Raw genomic sequence first — 20,267 nt, forward strand, 5'->3', positions numbered from 1 at the left:
CACTGGGGCCTCCTGGCAGAGCCCCCCCTCCCCCCCCAAGCACAGCACGGGTCAGAGGGGGGGCATTGGGGACTGTTGCCGGCCACCTGGTACCCGCACTGCCATTGCCTCATTGCACGGGTGTAGTCCGGGTCAGCAGGGTGTCGTGCAGCTCCACGCATTGTTGGGCAGGTGGAGCTACTGCAGCTATCACCTGGGGCCTGGTACCGCTGCCCCCCACTGCCTCATGCTGGCAGGTAGCATGCTTCAGCACTGGGGTGAGAGCCAGCCATGGAGATTCTCTGGTTGGCTACCAGACCATCTCTGTGGAGGACCCAGCCTCTGGTTGCCTTTTTTTGCCCCAGGGTATTTTTTGACCCCTAGATATCCAGGGGTCTAATTTTTTCCCCTGCACTGCAAATTTGCAGTTCAGGGAACATTTTTTTGTTTCCACTTGTGCTCCTTGCAGCATCTCAAAGGGCCTTAAGACACTGCAAGAGGCACATGCATGCTCATTGGAATGTGTCCATAGGGTTCTATTTTTGACAATACAACTAGTTTTTTTAGACTAAGAAAATGCAGGAGAAGATGAAGAAGGTGGTGTCCTGTGGGGGACAGGGGACCCAACCCTCCTGGTAGAAGAAAGATAAAGTAAGGAACAGATTGAAAGAAACAGTGGTTGTCTGTGATTGCCATGGACTCAACCTAATGACCCAGGCATTCCCTTCCAGTCCAGAACCTGCCTGTTCACCATTGCTGTCCCAAGCTGAGCCCAACCCTCCATACAGCCTGGCTAGAGCAGCTCTGGAGCCCTCCTCACACCGAGGAGTGTGGCGATAGTGGGAGTGGGAGTGACAGGGAAGGGAGGGCACAGGCTTCTGAGTAGGGAAGGGGGTAATTCTTACTTGCTTTGGGGACTTAACAAAGTCCTCAACTACTGCTCCTGTACTATGGTCTACCTGTCCTGGTGGAATGGGAAGGAGGAGACTGGGAACCAGGAGCATAGCTACCCCTTCAGTGCTGGTTGCTGCTCCCCCTCTACCCCCCTTTGTAGTATCCTTGATCCACTTCTGATCACCTGAGTAAGGGTTGCGGGATCGGACCCATGATCTGTAACAACACTTTATCACATGTGAAAACTGTAAACATTTTAAAATTTGCTTTATTTTCAGTACAGATAAGGAATAAAATGTCCTTTCTTCCAAATTGATGCTCAGTCAACATTAATCAGTCTGGCATTAAAGTATTTCTTGAAGTTGGTTTCCTTTTCAGCTCTTTTTATTGGTGAATTGCATCTTTTTTTCTGGATCTTTAAATTTCATCAAGATTTCTTGCCTAAGATTGTCAAGATGCTAGCAAATTGGTATTTAATTCAAAATGGACTCTGAAGCGGTAGAACAACTAAACCTGTCAGAATAGATAATTTACAAGAGACTGTTTAAAAAATAAAACATTCTGCTGTGGAAGCAAATTCTCAACTGTGATTGTTTAGTATATAAACATGATTTATCCAGTAAAAATGCCTTCAATTGTGAGTCATTATTACTCTAGGAGAGCAGCAGCTTGTGAATGCTGTGGGTGAGAGGATCCTGAAGATGGGTGCCAGTGCACAAATGAAACAAGCATCTCATATTTACTTTGCATACAAGACATATGTATTTGTTTCCTTCCACAGTTATTCTTCGGGCAGGCTTTGTAGTACTGTTGCCAGTCTTCATACAGTGTTTTTCATTTAATGCTGCCACCCTGTGGTTGCTCATCGTAATTACATATTGGTTTTAGTGGGAGTGCATGAATAAAGTTGTTGTTAGCATGCCTTCAGCACACGCCAGCTGTGCATTTGGTTCTCTGCCTTTGGCTGTTTTTTTATTTGCAAAGCATCAATATCACCGTGTGTTCTGCATCATTTTATTTATTTGTATACCATCTTTTTGCACAGCAATAAGCTACACTAAAGTTTGCACAAATGTGGGAGTCAACCTCAGGTATGTCATTCAGTCCCGCTCCTTTCAGCTGCCTTTGCAGTGCACTAGTAGTCTGAGACCCCCATGTCTTCCTGCTTTTAAAGCATGGCTTAATGGTTAATTTTTTTAAAAAAAATACATCCCTGCAGTTTTTCAGGAGCATGTGTAGCAGATTGATCCACCTTGAAAAAAAGCTTGTTGTATGGGGCTACGAGAGAATTCTGTATTGGGGAAAAGCTGCGACTCTTGCCTTTTCTCTACTATGAATAATGTTTTTATTGTTGCATACTTTTTTGTATCTAAACCTCACTCTCATTTGAAGACTTCTAAACTCTACAGGTGCCTTCTTTGTTCCTTTTCTCTTTGAGGCTCGGTGTCCTTTAGACAAGCAAGCTCTGGTTTAAATGCAACACTCGGCTCTCTTTCTGTCATGAAAACTGAACTGGGAATATTGAGTAGCTATGACTTCAGCTTGAAGTGAGAGTTGAAAGAGACTAGAAGGACACCAGCTGCTCCCTGAAGGGCATGTGAGCGAAGGGGCATTGTACACTAGCCCTTGGCCTTTTCTGCTCTCCTCTGCTAGCTTATTTGTCTCTGCCCCCTCTCCATGCTATTTCCCATGTGCTGCTGTTTCCAGACAGCTGGGATACTTTAGCTTTGTGCTGATGCTTTTTAGAGACTGCGATAACAACTCTAAACCAGTTTCCTATTGAGCCCAGTTCAGTTAAAACAATGCAGCTGCTTCTCAGGCACCACTGAGCACAGCCGTTGAGCTGGGAGGGGAAGTGGTTTTCTTCTGAAGTGTCAGAGTAATGGTGCTTCAGAGAGGAAATGTTTCTTCACCCATTAGCTCAGCAGAGCTCTGGAGCTGCTAACTGGAGACTGTGAGCAGCCTGGGGCAGAGGCTGTGCTTTCCCTGATTCGTCTGATAGTTCCCAGAACCCTGAATACAACTGTGATATAAAGATGGCTTAGGTTGGCTTGGGAACTCATTTAGAGCTCTCAACGCAGTTATTTAAATAAATATGAACTCTTAAAAGTATCCCAGCTGCATGTGCGGCTGTGCTATGAGGGAGAGAAAGGAAATAGGAAATAGATTGTTGTTTGCGGTGTGAGAAGAGTAACGACTGAGTAGGAAAAGCCTTTTCTTCAAGCTCGTCTGTATCTTTGTAAATAATTAAAAAGCAGGGGGAAAGCATCTATTTGCTTCTCTTCATTAAAGCTGATGAGTGTGACATCATCATGATTGTGATACTAGGCTCCTGGTTGTGTACCATCAGCAGGTAGTGCAACAAATGTAACATCATCAGGCCTAACCAACCAATCAAAATACACCTTTGGACCACTTGTGGACCTTGATTTAATGCAGCATTGAGTCATGACAGGTTGTTCACTATTAAGGTGTAAATGTATCCTCTCCTGCATTCAGCTGTTCTGGTAATCTAAGGAGTATCTTATTGCTACTAGGGTCTTGTTTGCCCCTATTTAAACAAAACCAAATACATTCTTGATTAACATAAAGAAAAAAGTAGTACATTAAAGCACACTTCTGGGATAGCGTGTGTTCACGGAGGTTAAAACATAAAAATGTGCTTTCTTAGCTGTAATGAGAACAAAACAGTCCAGAGTTGTACATGAAAGTTTGAAATTACACTTGGCTTGAGCAGAGCAGTAGCTGAACAACATTGTTGTATAATTCTGATCTGTGTTATTTCATTCCCAGGGAAAGAAAACCCCTCAGGAAGGTGCTGGAGATGGAGAAATTCCAAAGTTTGATGGAGCTGGGTATGACAAAGACTTGGTTGAAGCACTCGAAAGGGACATTGTATCAAGGAATCCAAGCATTCATTGGTATGAGGATTTTCAGTTTTAAACTTTTTTGCCAGGTGGAAAGGGGCAGAGTACATCCTCTGAGTATGTCTGTGTTTACCACTTACAAAATGGGAAACCATCATGACTTCCCAAACTGGAAAAAAATGGGACTTTTCATTTTAACTGTACTAATTTGACTGCAGCATGAGACTTCCATTCTTAGCCAATATTATGTGCGATATTTCCATAACAAGTAATGCTAAAATGTGTAACTGCCCTCTGGAGAACTATAAAAATGTTCCTTTGGTGAACACATGATCCAAAAAAATTTTAATTAGCAACTTGCAATAACCTTACTTGAAAGTCACTTTTTCCTTCCTTTCACAAGCAGGTTCATTTTTAGGCTACAAAATTATAGCAATGTTCTCACTAGGAACAGAGTAGCATACTAAAAAGGGCAGTAGTAACAGAAAGACTTTTTTTCAATTTTTCATGTCTTAAAACCAAAGTAAGATATTGCGTGCACAAACTCTGCAGTATTTAACTCTTCTTGCACAGGGATGATATAGCAGATTTGGAAGAAGCCAAGAAATTATTAAGGGAAGCTGTTGTTCTTCCAATGTGGATGCCTGATTTTTTCAAAGGGATCAGACGGCCTTGGAAGGTGAGAATTTATTACCCTAGTCTAGGGGCTGGGTAAGGGCATTTACCTACATGCCAGCATATAGTTATATATACATAGTGTTATAGCATGTGTGTAGATGCTGCCTTGATATAGATTTAAAATTTTTATTAAAACAATGTACAGTTAAAAACTGGTTAAGGACATGGGTTTGTGGAGATTAGAGAGAATATGGGACCCCGCACCTGGTGGCTACATGAGGTGTAGTTGGGGTGGGTTGGTGCGATAAAAGACTTGCAGTTCATCATGCAGCCCACGTTAGCCTAGGGTAGAGAGGGGGTGGGGGAAGAAAACATAGCAACACATTGCTGTTGAAAGGATACCAGACCCCATGTATGGTAACCACATTGGTAGGGAGTTGTGAGGTGGTCAAGCACACTCAAATACAGGTTTTAGCATGTGGGGTACAGTTGTTGGGGTGGGGGTAGTCCAGGGCATAGAGAGTGGTTGTGGCAAGTGCAGGGGGGGTTTGGGCCACCCCCTCAGTCTTGCTGATGGCTGTTGGTTTTGGGCAACTGTCCTCATATTGGCAATGGATCGTGATGTGTTCAACGTAGATGTTCCTGGACTAATGGATGGTGTCAGGTGCCATGAGGCATCTCATCACCTACTAGGACAGTAGTGCTGTCCTAGCACACATGCATTTTTAGCAAAGATGAATACTGTAATTACTTAATGAAATCACAGTATATAACCATTTATGCAAAATGTATTGAACTAAATATCTGGACGTGTGGAAAAGCTGGGAGGTTTATAGATGAAAAATAGGTACAGGGCTATAAACAGAAAATAATGTAGTTTTTGGTATGGAATTGACTGATGCTTGTTTAGGGGTATGTCACTTTCTGCAATGAATGTAATGGTGAAACTCAGGAGGATATTTTTCCTATTTACTATATTGTCTGTGGCTGTGATTTGGCAAAGCACTTGTGTATATGGGTAGCAGCAGACATGAAGACTGACTCACCAATACAAGAAAGGATGCACATTACTAAAATCTGTCCCTTCTTCCCCGCTGGGGCTGCATATCTAATCACTAGTTTAGGGCCAGACTATGCTTTTCGTTGCCTGGCTGGAGGTTACCTCTGCCCCTGGTTCTCACCAGCAGGCTAGTGGTCTCCACACTTAATTTGTCTTTATCATTTGTAAGTCAGCACTGCCTAAGGGAAATACTACTAGAAGGCACCATTGTCCCCTTCTTCTGAGCATGCCTCCTTTAGCACACTGCTGGCAGCTCCTGTTTTGCCGGTGTTCCTCTGTCCCCTCACAAGAACATGCCAATGGCTGCAAAACCCACAGTTCATGGATTGGAGCATTCCTTCTGCCTGTGAGATTAGCTGTGCCTGTCCCTCTGGTGCCAGCCATAGAAACTGGGCAGTTACCAACTGGGAAGGAAATTAGAACTTAGGTTTTTCCTCCTTGCTGTTCAGTCTGAAACGTAAGCTGGATTCTGAAGAACCCATTCATAGTCTGCCATCTGAGAATAGACAGATGACTTGTGAAGCTGCAATTTTGCTTTCTTCCTTTTTACACAGAACAGTGTGTTTTTTCCCTACCACTGCCCTCTGCCTGTGCTAGAAGGATGAAATATTTTGAAGCAAAGGTTGCTTTTTGCTGTACGCAGTGCAGCAGCAGCAAGCAGATGTTGACTCTAGGCATTCAGGGCAATTCAGAGAAAAAGCAGCCAACTCTCCTCTTAGTTAGATACTTGGGCTCTCCTGAGAACAGTTCCCAATCCTGCTTTTGCAGCCTGTCTCTGCATTCAAAATGGGTGCATGGTATGAAAAGACCAGCTCTCCTGACTAAACACAGGTGCTGGATATTTGCAGCCATTGCTTTCTGAATAGCCAGGAGCTGCTCGTTTCCTTTCTATGTACTGTTCTTTGTGCCAAGAAGGCCCAGTCTCTAGCTGTGCTTCCCACTGCTCTGCTAGTGATTGTTACAACAACAAGAAATAACCCTGCCATGATTTCATCAAAACGCTTGCTCCCTGCAGTGTGTTTTAGCTTCTTATTGGAATACTCTGGATTAACAGCCTGAGAAGGGGAATAAAGAAGGCATTGTGTTTGTAAGGGATTTTAACAAGCCAGTAAGTGCCAGACTCCTAGATGATACAAAGAACAAGTAGTTTGATCTGGCACGCTCCTCCTCCCAACTCTGGGCATCTAGCTTAGCTGGAAATTCAGGCTCAGATTTTGTGCTGATCTTCATACTGTGAGCATCTGTCAGTGGCCTGATTCTCTCATGGCCTTCACCTTGGGGGGCTGTCCAGACTTGTGCAAAGTGGATAAATAATGCCGTCAGCCTCATTTGGTCACATTACACCTATGCGATAGAGAAGGACACAGCTACTCGTGATCCAAGGCATGGGAGAAATCAGCCCCTTGGATTCACTAGCGGTGATTTAGGTAGAAAACTGAAGGCAGAATTTAGCACCCTGTATTGATTTTAGGACTGAGACCTTACCTATGCTGGGATTTTAGCCACCTAGGGAGCCAGTATAACCACATTTTTTGTGGGTACAGCATGATCTAAACAAGGGAGGCTTAGCTTGGTTTGAAACTGGGGTAAACTGTGAGTGTTTATACACATGCTCCGCAGGGTGTGGGGAGGGGAGGGCTTTAAAAGCAGGTCTGAGATCCCTCTAATTAAAGCACCTGGATTGTCATGTGTATCAGGGTCCCCATGCTGAAAAATGGCAGAGGGGGCACTTTAATTAAAACTCATTGAATGAGTTTTAAAGTGCTCCTGCCACCAATGTTCAGCATGGGAACGCTAATACACATGACGCTGGACTCTGATGCAGCATGGTAATTATTACTCTCCAGTGGACTTGATTAATCAAGTCTGCTCCAACACTGTAATTACAGCACATCGGGGCAGCCTCTGCATGAGTATAGGTGCCTTGTGTTACTAATCTAGAAAGAGCATTAGGTCATCTAACCTGGCCTCTGGTATATCATAGGCCAGGGAATTTCATCCAGTTATCCATGTGTATGCTGTGGGCTGGCAACAATTGTCTAGTGCTGCTGCCATCGTAGCAGTGACTGAATTCCAGGGTAAGCAATATCTGAATGATCTGAGGGAGGAGGAGCCGATATCTTTTTCATTGTTGTTGTTTTTAATGCCTATTGCCCTGGAGTTTGGGAAATTTTGGGCAGCCTAAAAAGTGACATTGGGCCATTGACTGTATGGGAGGGATATGAACATTTGTAACTTAATTTACCAATGAATATATGTGTGCGCTGCCATTAGCAAAGTGTTAGATGGTAATAAAGGTATTAAGAGTTAATGGAAAATGAAGGCATAGAAAAGCTATTGCTCTTGATGAGTACTTTTTTGAATAATTGCATTCCCGGTTGATTTGTTTTTATAGTTCTTTTCCATGTCATTCCTTGTGCTTTTTGAAGTAAATTTTTGTGAGGAACAGACGAAACTTAATTTTCAGCATAGATCGCGTTTAACAGATATTTTATTACTGGCATTTTGTGTAAGATATTAATTGCAAAGCACATTTATGATGTGCAAGTCTAATTCCAGCTAATTTGATTACCCTTGAAACACAGTATGACTTGACTTTAGTAAGCTTTTGTTAGCCTATAATAAGATCTTGTATTTGTAAAAGCAAGCTGCTCAGGAACTGCATTGAAGTCACCTCTTTTCTTCTTGGCCACTATGGAGTGGGGAAAACAATGTACTCCCCCATCTGAAGGAGGCATACAGTTTAGAAGTAGCCTTCTAAAGTGTCTGGAGGAATTGTATTGAAAACATTACTGAGTACCATATTTTCTTGCGTATAGTATGCCCCCATACATAGCCTATATCTTGATTTTGAAGAGGAGCCTGAAAAAATATGATTGAGATAAGTCAGTGGCAGCAACTAGGGAGCCGAGCCTGCTTCCAAGTCTGCTGCTGGACCCGTGCACTGGATAGGATCTGCAGACCAACCTGATACACTGGGTCTGCGGTTGTGTGCAGATGGGGAGGGGGCTCCCTATGGGTCCTAGAGCTTCAGCAATTAACGCAGCCACCACTCTGCCCCTTTTCCCCTCCTGACAGATTTTCAGGCCCTAGGCATCTCTTTTCCTTGCATGTAATGCCCAGCTCAATTTTGTCCAGCTGGTTTTGAGGGAAAAAGGTGCAAGTTATGTATGAGAAAATACAGTATTACCCTTCTCCTATGGGTCAGCGTTAACCCTTGACTCCTCTATAGGAGGGGAAATGGTCATTACCATCACCTACCTTCAGGAGGCCCTGCCACCATGGACCATATAAAAATGAATGCCTTCATGGTCAGGTCCAGAAACGAGCAGTGCTGCTAAAACTCTTATTTGGACTATGAAAATGTTCAGTCTCCCCATCACTTAAGAGTGAGTAAATGGATGTGGACTTAGAGGTCACCTGAGACTTCCCATTTTGCCCTTTTTGTCAGCAGGAGAGGGGAGAAAAGGATGCCTCAGTGGTTAGGACATAAGGAAGTTCATTTTTTTGATTTGCTGTGGGCATTTCTTGTGCTGCACTGACCACATCATTTAGGCCCAAATCCAGAGAAGTGTTTATGTACTTCACTTCCATCACAGCTAAGAGAGTTCGGTGCCAAAGCATTTCTATTGCTCCCAGTCTCTTCTCTTTGTGCATCATTTCCCCATATGTAAGGTGAAGATGATGGCACTTCCCTACATCACAGGAGTATCCTGAGGCTACAGACATTGAAATGTGAGGGGCTCAAGTGCTGTGGTAATATGGATAGATTAGAGAGAGAATAAACAGTGTGAGATGCCCATGTACTTTATGAATGGCTTTAGTGAAGTGAAAATCAGCCAGATTTGCACATAGCTGGAGTTAGGAAGTCTGGGTCTTCCACGTCCCAAAGAAGTGCCCCATCCATTGAGCTACTGGCTTTTATCCTTGTATAAGTGTGTGTCTGATTTCATGTAAAAGTGGAAAGAAAAAAAATCCAAAACCTTGATTTTTTTTTTTTTTAATTTTTTTTTCCTCCCAAAACAGAATTCTTGTTTTCAGCTCACCGCCACTTAAGCATGCATCAGTTACATTGTTGAGCCATTAAAATGAAGACTTGGAGTCACAGCTGGGTTTTAGCACAACATGGACAATTGCAGGGGCTTTGCATTTGCTTACTCTTGGGCTTGCTTTTGCAGTGCCATTCAGCTTTTATTCCATCTTGAATTGTAGGGTGTGCTAATGGTTGGCCCGCCTGGGACTGGCAAAACAATGCTAGCCAAAGCTGTTGCTACTGAATGCGGAACAACATTCTTCAACGTTTCCTCCTCTACTCTGACATCCAAGTATAGGGGCGAGTCAGAGAAGCTAGTGCGCCTCCTCTTTGAAATGGTAAGGTCTCAATGACATGATCTGTGTGCTGAAGGGACATGTGGGAAGGGACATGTGTGGTTGGTCCTTATAGCACCCTCTAGTGTCTGGCAGCAGGATGAGGTGGCTAGAAGTGCAGGCTTCATTTACCAGACCTTTCTCAATATATTTTTGAAGATGAGGAGTAATGATAGGTAATGGATTTGGGAAAGAAAATATGTTTTATTTTTGTTGTCCATGTTCCATGGGGGAATGTTGATTTTTGGAAACAAGGGCCAAATCCTGAACTGCTGCTGAGAAATATTTTGTATGCAACTCAGGGTGTGTGTGCATGTGCACAGGTGCAACGTGTCATTTACTCCCTCTGGATCCTCGTTGACTTCTGCCCTAGTACTGGTTAAAGCATCTTGTGGTTTTTGGAGAGACTGAGAATGAGACCCTCCTGTATCCACCTATGTTTTTGCCATTAGGAAAGCCAAACTACATCTTGCACATTGTCTGTATTTTGATTGTGTTCTTTTTCTCCCCACTCATTGCAAGATACTTGTTGTCTTAGCCCCTGACCTTGCAAAGCCTGTGTGCATAGAAAGTATCCCCAGTGACTGTCAGCAGCACTGGGTGCCATGTGCAAAGTCTTTGTAAGATTACTTCAGATGCAGTTGTTTGTGGTGTGGGGTGTCTTCCTGTGCATGTACACACTGCATAGCACAGCAAGGCCCTGAGCCTGCTTTGGGTATATGTTTACTGCTGTAGTCTAAATTGTTTTGTTCACTTCTGAATAAAGGCTCGGTTCTACGCTCCAACAACAATCTTTATTGACGAAATAGATTCCATCTGCAGTCGCCGAGGCACATCCGATGAACATGAGGCAAGTCGCAGAGTCAAGTCGGAGCTGCTTGTTCAGATGGACGGTAATTAGTGTTGAGGTGTTGCTTTGAGGTTGGGGTGCAGTTTATTTTCTGGATTTGGGTACAGCTTTGAGGACTCTTCATTGCCCAGCAGCAAGTAGGGCTTGTTGGGGAAATCGGAACCATCTTTTTGAAGGAGCGGGGATTCAAAATGTGTAGTTGGCTTAGTTCCAAGGTGTTCAAAACAGATCTTTTTAATAAATAAAAAAGTCTGGGGTTTTTTTTTTTGGTTTTAAAATGGAATTCTTTTTCTTCTCTTTCTCAGCAGTGAAAAAGTTTTTTGTAAACTCTTCATTTTAAGAAGCGACTTTGACCAAACCCCTCCCCCACCTTAACGTGAAAAAAAAAGACAGGTAGATTAGGAATATTTGCACAGCTAATTGCAGACTTCTGTTTTTGATGGGGTGCACAGAGGGTACAAAGTTTTAAATAAACTCCTTCTCCTTTATTGACTCACTCTGGCAGGTCCTCTTGGTCTGATTTAACAATCCTGGCCTTAGCAGTGACAATTGGTATCATTTGTTCATCATTTTCACACCATGTCAGGGCATTTGGCATATATGTGTTTTTGACGCCATCATCAAAGGATTGGTGGTATACGGGTTAGGTAACCCATTCTTATGGTGGTGTTGCTCTCACAATCATTTTCTAGTACCTCAAAGTGTGAAGGCACATCAGAGAAAATGTAGGGAAGACACAGCTCTTTCCCCAGAAGGAACTGGTTCCTTTTTAATCTAACTTTAGGTTGGGGGAATGACTGAAAGCTTTTACCACCTCATGGATCTTCAATTGAATGGGTGTTTCAGGTGCGTCACTGGTGGACAGCTGTCCACACATCACAAAATCACCTTGTTGGCAATCTCAGCAGAAGCCTGATCAGCAAGGCAGATGATCTCCTCTCTTCCCTAACATTAGGTTGCTTTCAGAGCAGTTTGGAGACATGCTGGGAGTGTGACATAAGGAAGCTTGCCCTGCTACTGTCTATGTGCTGTCCATTTATTGATAAATGGAGCATCTTCATCCCCAAGGCCTGCCAGTCTAGTACCTGTAAAAAGGCAGGAATTCTCCGAGACTGTTAAAACGACTTTTTCATACACTGTTGTACTAACAGGGGTAGGTGGTGCCTTAGAAAATGACGACCCATCTAAAATGGTGATGGTGCTTGCTGCCACAAATTTTCCCTGGGACATTGATGAAGCTTTGCGAAGAAGGTTGGAGAAAAGGATTTATATCGCTTTGCCAACAGGTATGAGTATTACAGGGGTTCTCTCTTGAATGGTTGTTTCAGGAAACTCACTATCTGTAGTGTTTCTTTGAATTGTGAAGAGTTTGCTGACATTTCTGTTATAAACATTGTATTTCAGGAGTTAATTATTTGCCTTTTGTTTTTCTTAGAAGAGAGAAAAATGGCTTGGGGGCTTAAAAACAAAGAGCTGCAGTATTTCATTACAGATCCATTGATGGGTTCTTACTTTTCAAAACAAAGCTAGTTTTAATGAGCCTGGAATTATTTTAAATGTTTAACAGTCAGTCCTTGAGTGATCATCAAAGGCAGCCTTTGGACATTTTAAGAAATATTGCAAATGCACTTCCATGCCCTTGTAGACAAATGCAGAGAAGTGGATCCATGAATTTTTCACTCCCAGGCTTAGAGCATTATAAATCACTGCTTGGTAGCCTTTATGGCTAGACTTCAAGTCACTCAGAATGCAGCAGGCTGATTGCTTTCCTGCCCTAAGACATCTCAGCTTGTATTGTCTTTCGTGGTTGTCATTCATATGTCCTATTAATTTCAAGATCCTTATTGCTTGAAGTTTGCATAGTTTTCCTTCTTGGTACAATGGGTGCCTCATAGCTTTGCATGAGCACTCAGGATAACAAGATGCACGTTCATGGTGACAGCACTTGTGATTGAGTTTAGCAGGTATAAGGACATTTAATAGGCATACAGCTTGTCTTCACGGTTCCCAGACAGGAACAGCTCATAACAGGGTAGCTGTCTTTATGATCAATTAGTTTAAAATTCCACCTGTTTTTTTTTTCTCTTGTTTCCTGTGAAACAACACTTGCTTTTGACATAAGTAGTCCAAATTGTACTATGTTATGAGATGTGTTCCCACTGTATTTGTGGGTTTCCATTTTATCATATCATTCCACAGGGGAGGAGATTAAGCTTCTCCATGTAAGTCTAGGCAATGTATTTATAATCACGCTTGGTAATTTGAGACTGTCTGGGATTCAGTTGGAAAAGTTTTTTAAAAAATTGTGGGACATGGTGTGAGTACGAACTTCATCAGGCAGCATTTTTTAAGTTATGGCAAGGCTTTCTGGCCCCTGTGGAAAAGTACTCTGGTTTAAAGAAACAGTTCTGCTTGTGTACCAGATGCATGTGGCTGGTGCTCTGTAAATAACACACGCATCCAGGAGAAAATGCCAGCTATGTGAGTGTTTACCAGCCTTTTGTACTAGAAACAGTTCTGTGAGGCACTTAGAGACCATGGTCCGATATAGAATCATACAGAGATAGGGCTGGAAGGGACCTCCAGAGGTTTAGTCCAACCCCCTGCCTGAGGCAGGGTCATCTCTATCTAAACCATCCTATACAAATCCATAATCTAACCTCTTAGTAAAACTACTGTTAACCTAACATCCACACACACGCATATCCACACACATGCACACACACACACACACTTTTTCTCTGTTCTCTTATTTCAAGCGAAACCAGTAAAGACCAACAGGGGCTTTGTTTGAAAAACTGTCTACTCTTCCAGTATGGCCATCTTATCCTGAGTCATCAGAAATGAAGATGTTAGTTTCATGTACATTTCCTTTGCAGTAAAATCCAAGAGAAGACCCCTCCTTCAGTCTTTTTCCCCATCCCCAAAGTGACAGGCTTCCAAATGTGGGTTCCCAAGTTGTGAACATAAAGACTTTAATACACATACACTGTGTGTGTGCCAAGTGACTAATTGGCTGTGTAAATGAGAACTTTCTGCAGCAGTTCCCATGTTGTGTACACAGCACCTGTGTTTGAAAACTGACCAGCAGAGTTGTTTCTAATTGTAATACTTCTGTTTTCCATCAGGCATCAGCAACTTTATAAGCTGCCAGTTCAGCAAAGCATTTTGGTGCTAGCTTAAGGTTTGGCATAGTTTTAAGAGCTTTGCTGTATCAGTCAGGGTCTGAGTGTTGTCTGCAACTGTGTGCTAGAAGTATTATTGTAAGTGTCATCAACCTTGTATAAATAATGTGCAGTCTAACTTTGAAGCAAAGGGGTGCATTTGAGAGACTGAGAAGAATCGCAGGTCTGCCGGATCGCATTTCTTGTCGAATATAAGGCAAACAGCCAAATGCTTTGTTACCTGAGAAGCGTATGCATTCTGCATGACCGCACATTCTAAAGCGCTCTTGGTTTTTATAAAGTACTTAAGCAATATGTGTTTTAGATGACATGTTCTACTGAAAAGGCAACTGTTCTTGTTTTCTGTTTTCCAATATGTGAACTTTTTAATTTGTAGCTTCCATTTAAAGGCAGAAAACATACTTCTGAGTTTTCATTCTCATGTGCGATAGGGCCTTAAACATTACCTGACTGAAGACCTAAGAATATGTTTGTATTGTAGCAACAGGCAGAGCTGAGCTGCTTAAGATTAATCTTCGGGAAGTAGAACTGGATCCTGATATCCACCTTGAAGAAATTGCTGAAAAGATTGAAGGCTACTCTGGTGCTGATATAACTAATGTGTGCAGGTACCTTTCTCATGTAATTTGTAAAAATAAACAATTATATATAATCATTAGCTAAGTTATTTGATAAAAGGGAGTGGCAAGAGTCCCTGTGTAAAATGCAGTCAAACCCATGCCAGCTACAACCAGTTTTAAGGCATAAATACAGTTGCTAGCACATTGATTCCTATCCTTAGGACGATGCAGTGTGCATGCAAGATGTGACTGTCTACCCTGATTTTGGGAAGAGGGACAGCCCCAGAAAATCTTCTGTGTTCCCAGTGTTTACTTTCACTGAGCAATGGCTATTAGTGTGGGGTGAAGCCCTTTTGGATTTATTTTTTAAACCAGGGGTTTAGTAGGTGGAATTCCCTGTCCCAGAGGGAGCCCTTTTACAAGAAGCTTTCTTAAGGGATGGACAGTAATTATTTCGTACCACAGTGGCGTTCTGGTCTAGGATGAAGACAGCTAGGCACTGCTGCATTACTACTGTTAATGAATGACATTTAGTTTGTTACTAAATATTACCATAGTGTCCAGAGACCCCAGCTGTGAATCAGGGCCCTGTTGAGCCAACTAGAATTGGCTGGAAACTGAACTCTGTTCCATGGGAAATTCTGAAATTAAACAAGCAGAAAACCTTTTGAAATGGAAGGTAAAATTAAATTTCCCTGAGAGAAGGGGGTCTCAGCTTTTCATTTCCAAAAGGTCAGTAGGTCCTTTCTCTCTGACTTTTTCAGAACATTTCTGAGATTCCCCCAGCTGCGGTGAGTTGGGCATCTTGGAGCTATAGGAAGCCCCGGCACTGGGGCAGTCTTCCTGGTGCATCCAGGAGCTGGGGGAGTTGTGGGATTGGGGCTGCTGAGGAACCAGGAGCTTGGGAGCTGAAGCTTTCAGCAGGAGAGCTGCAGAGGAGCCACCGGTGTGAGCTGGCAGGAAACCTGGTTTCCGTCAGAATTTGTTCAAATTCATCATGTTGCCATAGAAATTTGACAGATTGGCCTTTTGTGGGACAGCCTTTGGTTAGAAATTTTCCATGCAGATCTAGTGCTAGATGCTACACCACACATACAGAAACTAGGTGCCGGATCCTGTTCCACCTATTAGGTGTCTAAGTGTGGGTCTACTCCACCTTGCTCAAGTCCATGAAAAAAATACAACTTTTTTTAATGTGCCTTCATCTTTGCCTCAGAATTATGCCGCAAAAAGCAGGCAGAAGGAGGAGAATCTGCTCCCCACCTCGCACAACCCACCTGTTAAGCAAATGGCTTTTCAGGGTCTCGAATATACTTAGTCACTTAGATGCCAGAGTACCATTTAGACACTTGATGGGTGGAATGGAATCTGGCCCTGGATCTTTTCTCTGAGCAACTTATTCTAAATGAACATCTCGGAAATGGTGGCAACTATGCTTTGGCCTTTTGGCTGTGTTAAAATGACTCTGGAGTTCTCAACTCTTTGGAGCGTTGCAGTGGCCGACAGATTAAATGTTACCCCTGAGGCCTGTATTGTCCCTAGCTGAGAAAAGCCTGTTGACAGGAACACGACATTGAAATTTCCATGTGGGCCCTGTTGTGAGGAATGAGCAATGTTCTCCTCTGGTGAGCAAGATTGGCAGAGCTCTGCAAAGGACCAAGAGAAGAGGCTATCAAGCATGTAGAGCATAAGGACCTGCAAGCATCGGTAGCCTGAGCCCTGTGGGTGCCACATAGCATTTGTGTTTTCCAAGTGCTGCTCTGCCCTTTACTGACTCAGTCACTCTATCAGAACAGGTTGCAAATGCTAAGAGCCTTGATGCCATGAATGGAAAGCTGGTGCTTGCACTGAGGGGAATGGAGTGTTTCAGCAAGGAGAAAGCAGCGAGCAGAGGTTTTTCCATGAGTTTTGTGACTTCATTGAAAGCCTGAGATTTCAGCTCCATCAATCATTGCAAGGGGTTTTCAGTTTTATGGTTTTAATTATCTCTGCCCATTTACCATATGCCTAAATGGATTTGGATACCATTGTGTTCTTTACATTGAATTAATGTAGTAATCTCTGAGCATGGAAGCTAAGATGCTCTACATCTTTATAATATAAGTAAATGCTTTCTTAAGATTCAGTGGTCTAAGAGAATGTAATCCAAATCCATACAACTCACAACACATACTACTAGCAATTAGTTCCCATACATTTCGTTGTGTTTCCAGGGATGCCTCTTTGATGGCAATGAGACGTCGTATTAATGGCTTAACCCCAGAAGAGATCCGTGCACTTTCTAAAGAAGAACTTCAGATGCCTGTTACCAAGGGGGACTTTGAGCTGGCTCTGAAGAAAATCTCTAAGTCTGTATCTGCTGCAGATCTGGAGAAGTATGAAAAATGGATGGCGGAATTTGGATCTGCTTAATTTCAGGCAGAGCCTGGCTTTGCTATGGGTTTTTTTTAATTGTATTCAGTTGTGAAATGTAAAATGAGTTAGGAATCTTTTATAAGGTTTAATAAAACATGAGCTTTTTCTCCCTTGTAAACACCCTTTGAAATTGCTGTTCTTTTGCTGCTGTTCTCTGTTGCTCTCAGCAGAGTGTGTGGGTAAATTGGCATCATCATAACAAGTAATGATTGGGTAGCGTCGGCCTTCAAATTGAGGTGATTTGGTTGTTTGAAATCTTGGGGTGGATGCTCATCTCACTTTGGTCTACTCTGCATTAGTGTAAGTCTTCCCCCACCTTTGACTTGAGAATATTACTTGTGGCTTCTACCCATACATATGAGAAGAAAAATGAAGACTCTTGATTACTTGGGTTCAGTTTAGGCTTTCTTCCTGTACAGAGTAGCAGTAATTTAACTACGAGTGATTTTTAAACTGACTTGACTTATGCCTTCCACTTTCATACTCATCCCATCCGCTTGGATTTGGTTTTTGTGCTTTCTAGATTTTTTTATTGTTATTTATTAAGAAGCATCAAAGCATACATTTGAATGCAAAACACTAATATTAAGACACAGGACAAAGACCTTTCAGTCCCAAATTCCTGTTCCTGCCTGTGCTGCATGGTAATGTTTTTCACTTGTTTGTGTTGTCAGTTGTAACTGTAAACAGTTCTATTTTATGTTTCCTTTAACATGTACAATACTGGGAAAACACTTCATAGCTGTAGATTTTTCCCTTTTTTTCTTCCCCCTCCCCCTTCAAAGCAAATGAAGAGAAGTGCTGGAACAGGATCTCTGGTATAAGAAGTCCCCTCCTCAGAGCATAGGTGTCATATGCCAGCAGTAGCATGTAAGCCTCTCTACAGGACTCCATCTGGTGTTGCAGAGCTAGCTACTGAGGAGTGTCCTCTGCTGAGAGTAGTGGGGGGCTGCAGTTTGATATATGTCCTGTCGTCAGCCCTCCTGATGACATTGCCAGTGAGGTTGTCAGCAGTGCTGACACGGTTGGTAACCTGCTGTTCTCCTTTTTGGAAATAGAGTCCTCATGGGTTATGTCTGTACCACTTCCTCAGGCCCTTTACGAGAACCACCAAGAAGCACTGTTTTGCCTACTTACTCTTACTCTTCACACCCCAAATTTGGAAGAGGCAGACAAGTCACCTTGGGGTAACCCTGTCTTGTTCTTGGGATCTGTGCCTGTGCTGTGGACATTCCCTAAAGTTGAGTTCACCATTGGAGAGGGGATGCAGGGCCTGATTCTTGGCAGCACTCTCAGGTCCTCCATGGAGGCAATAGAGATATACTCACTGCCACCAAATTGCTATTGAATAAAAGCAGCTTCTTACCACTGTTGATTTGGCTAGATCTTGTGGTTCCAGATACCAGCAATAACCCATCAAGCTCACCACAACTCCTTGAATAGCATTAGCTAGGCTTGACGAGAATTGCATTTTCTAGTCACTAGACTGGTCTGGTGCCTCACCAAGTCATTGACTAGTGGGCAGAGAGATGTCAGCAGTTGTACAGTGTATGCCTGTGAACCTGAGCTGTATTGATTGCCCATACTTTGTCTGTTGGTATTTTTTTTTTGTCTAGAAGGCACCTTGGGCTGAGCCCATGAATCGTGCAGTTTGCTCTTTTCAGACAAAGGCTTGCTCTAACTAGGACAGAAGAACATCCCAATAAATATCTTGATGATGACTTATGTTTATGCCACCTTGTGATTTTGTTTTGATTACGAATTTCTGACATGGTGTGGGTTCCCCAGGCACAGCCTGTTGTGGCTGATTTGGGTACAGTGCCTTCTGCAGCACAGAGAAGAGAAGGAAGCACAATGTCCTTGCCCCTGCTAGGGCTGGGGAGAGGACCTGTGGGCCCTGCTGCTCTGGGTCCTTTAGCAGTGAGGGCAGTGGGCTCCCTTGACTCTCCCTACTAATCCCCTGCATGGGGGGAGCATAAGCCTACATGTAACTTTTTTGCTGGCCCATTTGTTTGCTTGTGCAGTCCGACCCCCTGCCATGCCAGGAAAGAGTAGTGGGGTCAAACGACCCCAGCAAGATGATTGTCAAGCCTTGTCTTAAAGACCCCCAGGGCAGGAGCCAGCGCCACTTCGCTCGGAAGTTGGCTCCAGATCCTAGCCGCCCTGACAATGAAGTAGCGCCTCCTGATGTCTAATCTGAATTTACCCTCTGCCAGCTTGTGACCGTTATTTCTAGTCATTCCTGGTAGTGCACGGGGGAACAGGGACTCCCCCAATGGCTGCTGGTCCCTCTGACTAGTTTGTGACAGGCCACTAGATTCCCCCTCAGCCTTCTCTTATGGAGGCTGAACAGGCTCAGGTCCCTTAGCCTGCCCTGCTGCCCTTGTAGGGCCTGTCCTGCTGCCCCCTGATCATGCGAGTGGCCCTCCTCTGGACCCTCTCTATGTTGTCCACATCCCTCTTGAAGTGCAGGACCCAGAACTGGACGCAGTACTTCAGCTGCGGCCTGAGCAGAGCTGCATAGAGGGCGAGTATCACCTCCCTGGACCTGCTCGAGATGCATCTGTGGATGCATGACAAGGTGCGGTTGGCCTTCCTGACTGCATCCCCACACTGCCAGCCCATATTCATCTTGGCATCAGCGATGACTCCAAGATCCTTTTCTGCCTCTGTACTGACAAGAAGGGAGCTCCCCAGCTTGTAGGGATGGTGCTTGTTCCTCCTACCCAGGTGCATCACCTTGCACTCGTCAGTGTTGAATCCCATCCTATTCTCATCTGCCCACCCCTGTAACCTGTCTAGGTCCGATTGTAGCCTATTCCTTCCTTCTAATGTGCCCACATCCCCCCACATCTTAGTGTCATCAGCAAATTTGAACAGGGTGCTTTTTAACCCGCCATCCAAGTGACTGATGAAGATGTTGACCCCACTGCCCACATCCCTCCAGGTCAAAAATGACTCATCCACTACCACTCTCTGGGTGCAACCCTCCAGCCAGTTGGCAACCCATTTGACCGCGTATGTGTCGACACCACAGTTCCCCTATTTCTTAATGAGAATGGGGTGACAGACAGTGTCGAAGGCCTTCCGAAAGTCCAGAAAGACTATGTCCGCTGCTACCCCTGCATCTAAGGGTTTGGTGACCTGGTTGTAGAAGGCTACCGGGTTGGTCTGACAGGACCTGCCTCGAATGAACCCATGTTGATTGCCCCTAAGCATAGCCTCCCCCATTGGCCCATCGTGGACATGTGCCAGAATAATTCTCTCAAAAAGCTTACCCAGGATCAAGGTAAGACTAACTGGCCTATAGTTTCCTGGCTCCTCCTTCCTCCCTTTTTTGAAGACGGGAACCACATTGGCCCTCTTCCAGGCCTCTGGCACCACACCAGAGCACCACAAGTGCTCGTACAGCTGTGCCAAGGGTCCTGCAATGACCTCAGCTAATTCCCTCAGCACTCTGGGGTGGAGATC

The 20,267-nt window shown here is 43.8% G+C and overlaps 1 protein-coding gene and 1 long non-coding RNA gene across 3 annotated transcripts in view; one reads left to right on the forward strand and one right to left on the reverse strand.

Moving 5' to 3' along the window:
• Positions 1–18,519, forward strand: part of KATNAL1 (katanin catalytic subunit A1 like 1) — a 61,466-nt gene extending 42,947 nt beyond the window's left edge. For both annotated transcript variants that reach the window (XM_019530121.1, XM_019530123.1), the window contains exons 5-11: positions 3,667–3,794; positions 4,314–4,419; positions 9,631–9,789; positions 10,553–10,679; positions 11,788–11,922; positions 14,303–14,429; positions 16,595–18,519. In XM_019530121.1, coding sequence (XP_019385666.1) covers positions 3,667–3,794; positions 4,314–4,419; positions 9,631–9,789; positions 10,553–10,679; positions 11,788–11,922; positions 14,303–14,429; positions 16,595–16,793 — 981 coding nt within the window. In that variant the 3' untranslated portion in view covers positions 16,794–18,519. The remainder of the gene's footprint in view (positions 1–3,666; positions 3,795–4,313; positions 4,420–9,630; positions 9,790–10,552; positions 10,680–11,787; positions 11,923–14,302; positions 14,430–16,594) is intronic.
• LOC109306622 overlaps positions 16,832–20,267 on the reverse strand; it is a 25,072-nt gene continuing 21,636 nt past the window's right edge. Inside the window, exon 3 of the long non-coding RNA XR_002100062.1 lies at positions 16,832–16,906. This is a non-coding gene — a long non-coding RNA (uncharacterized LOC109306622). The remainder of the gene's footprint in view (positions 16,907–20,267) is intronic.

Source organism: Crocodylus porosus, unplaced genomic scaffold (genome assembly GCF_001723895.1).
Source record: "Crocodylus porosus isolate Cpor-Errol unplaced genomic scaffold, CroPor_comp1, whole genome shotgun sequence".
Taxonomy (NCBI): Eukaryota; Metazoa; Chordata; order Crocodylia; family Crocodylidae; genus Crocodylus; species Crocodylus porosus.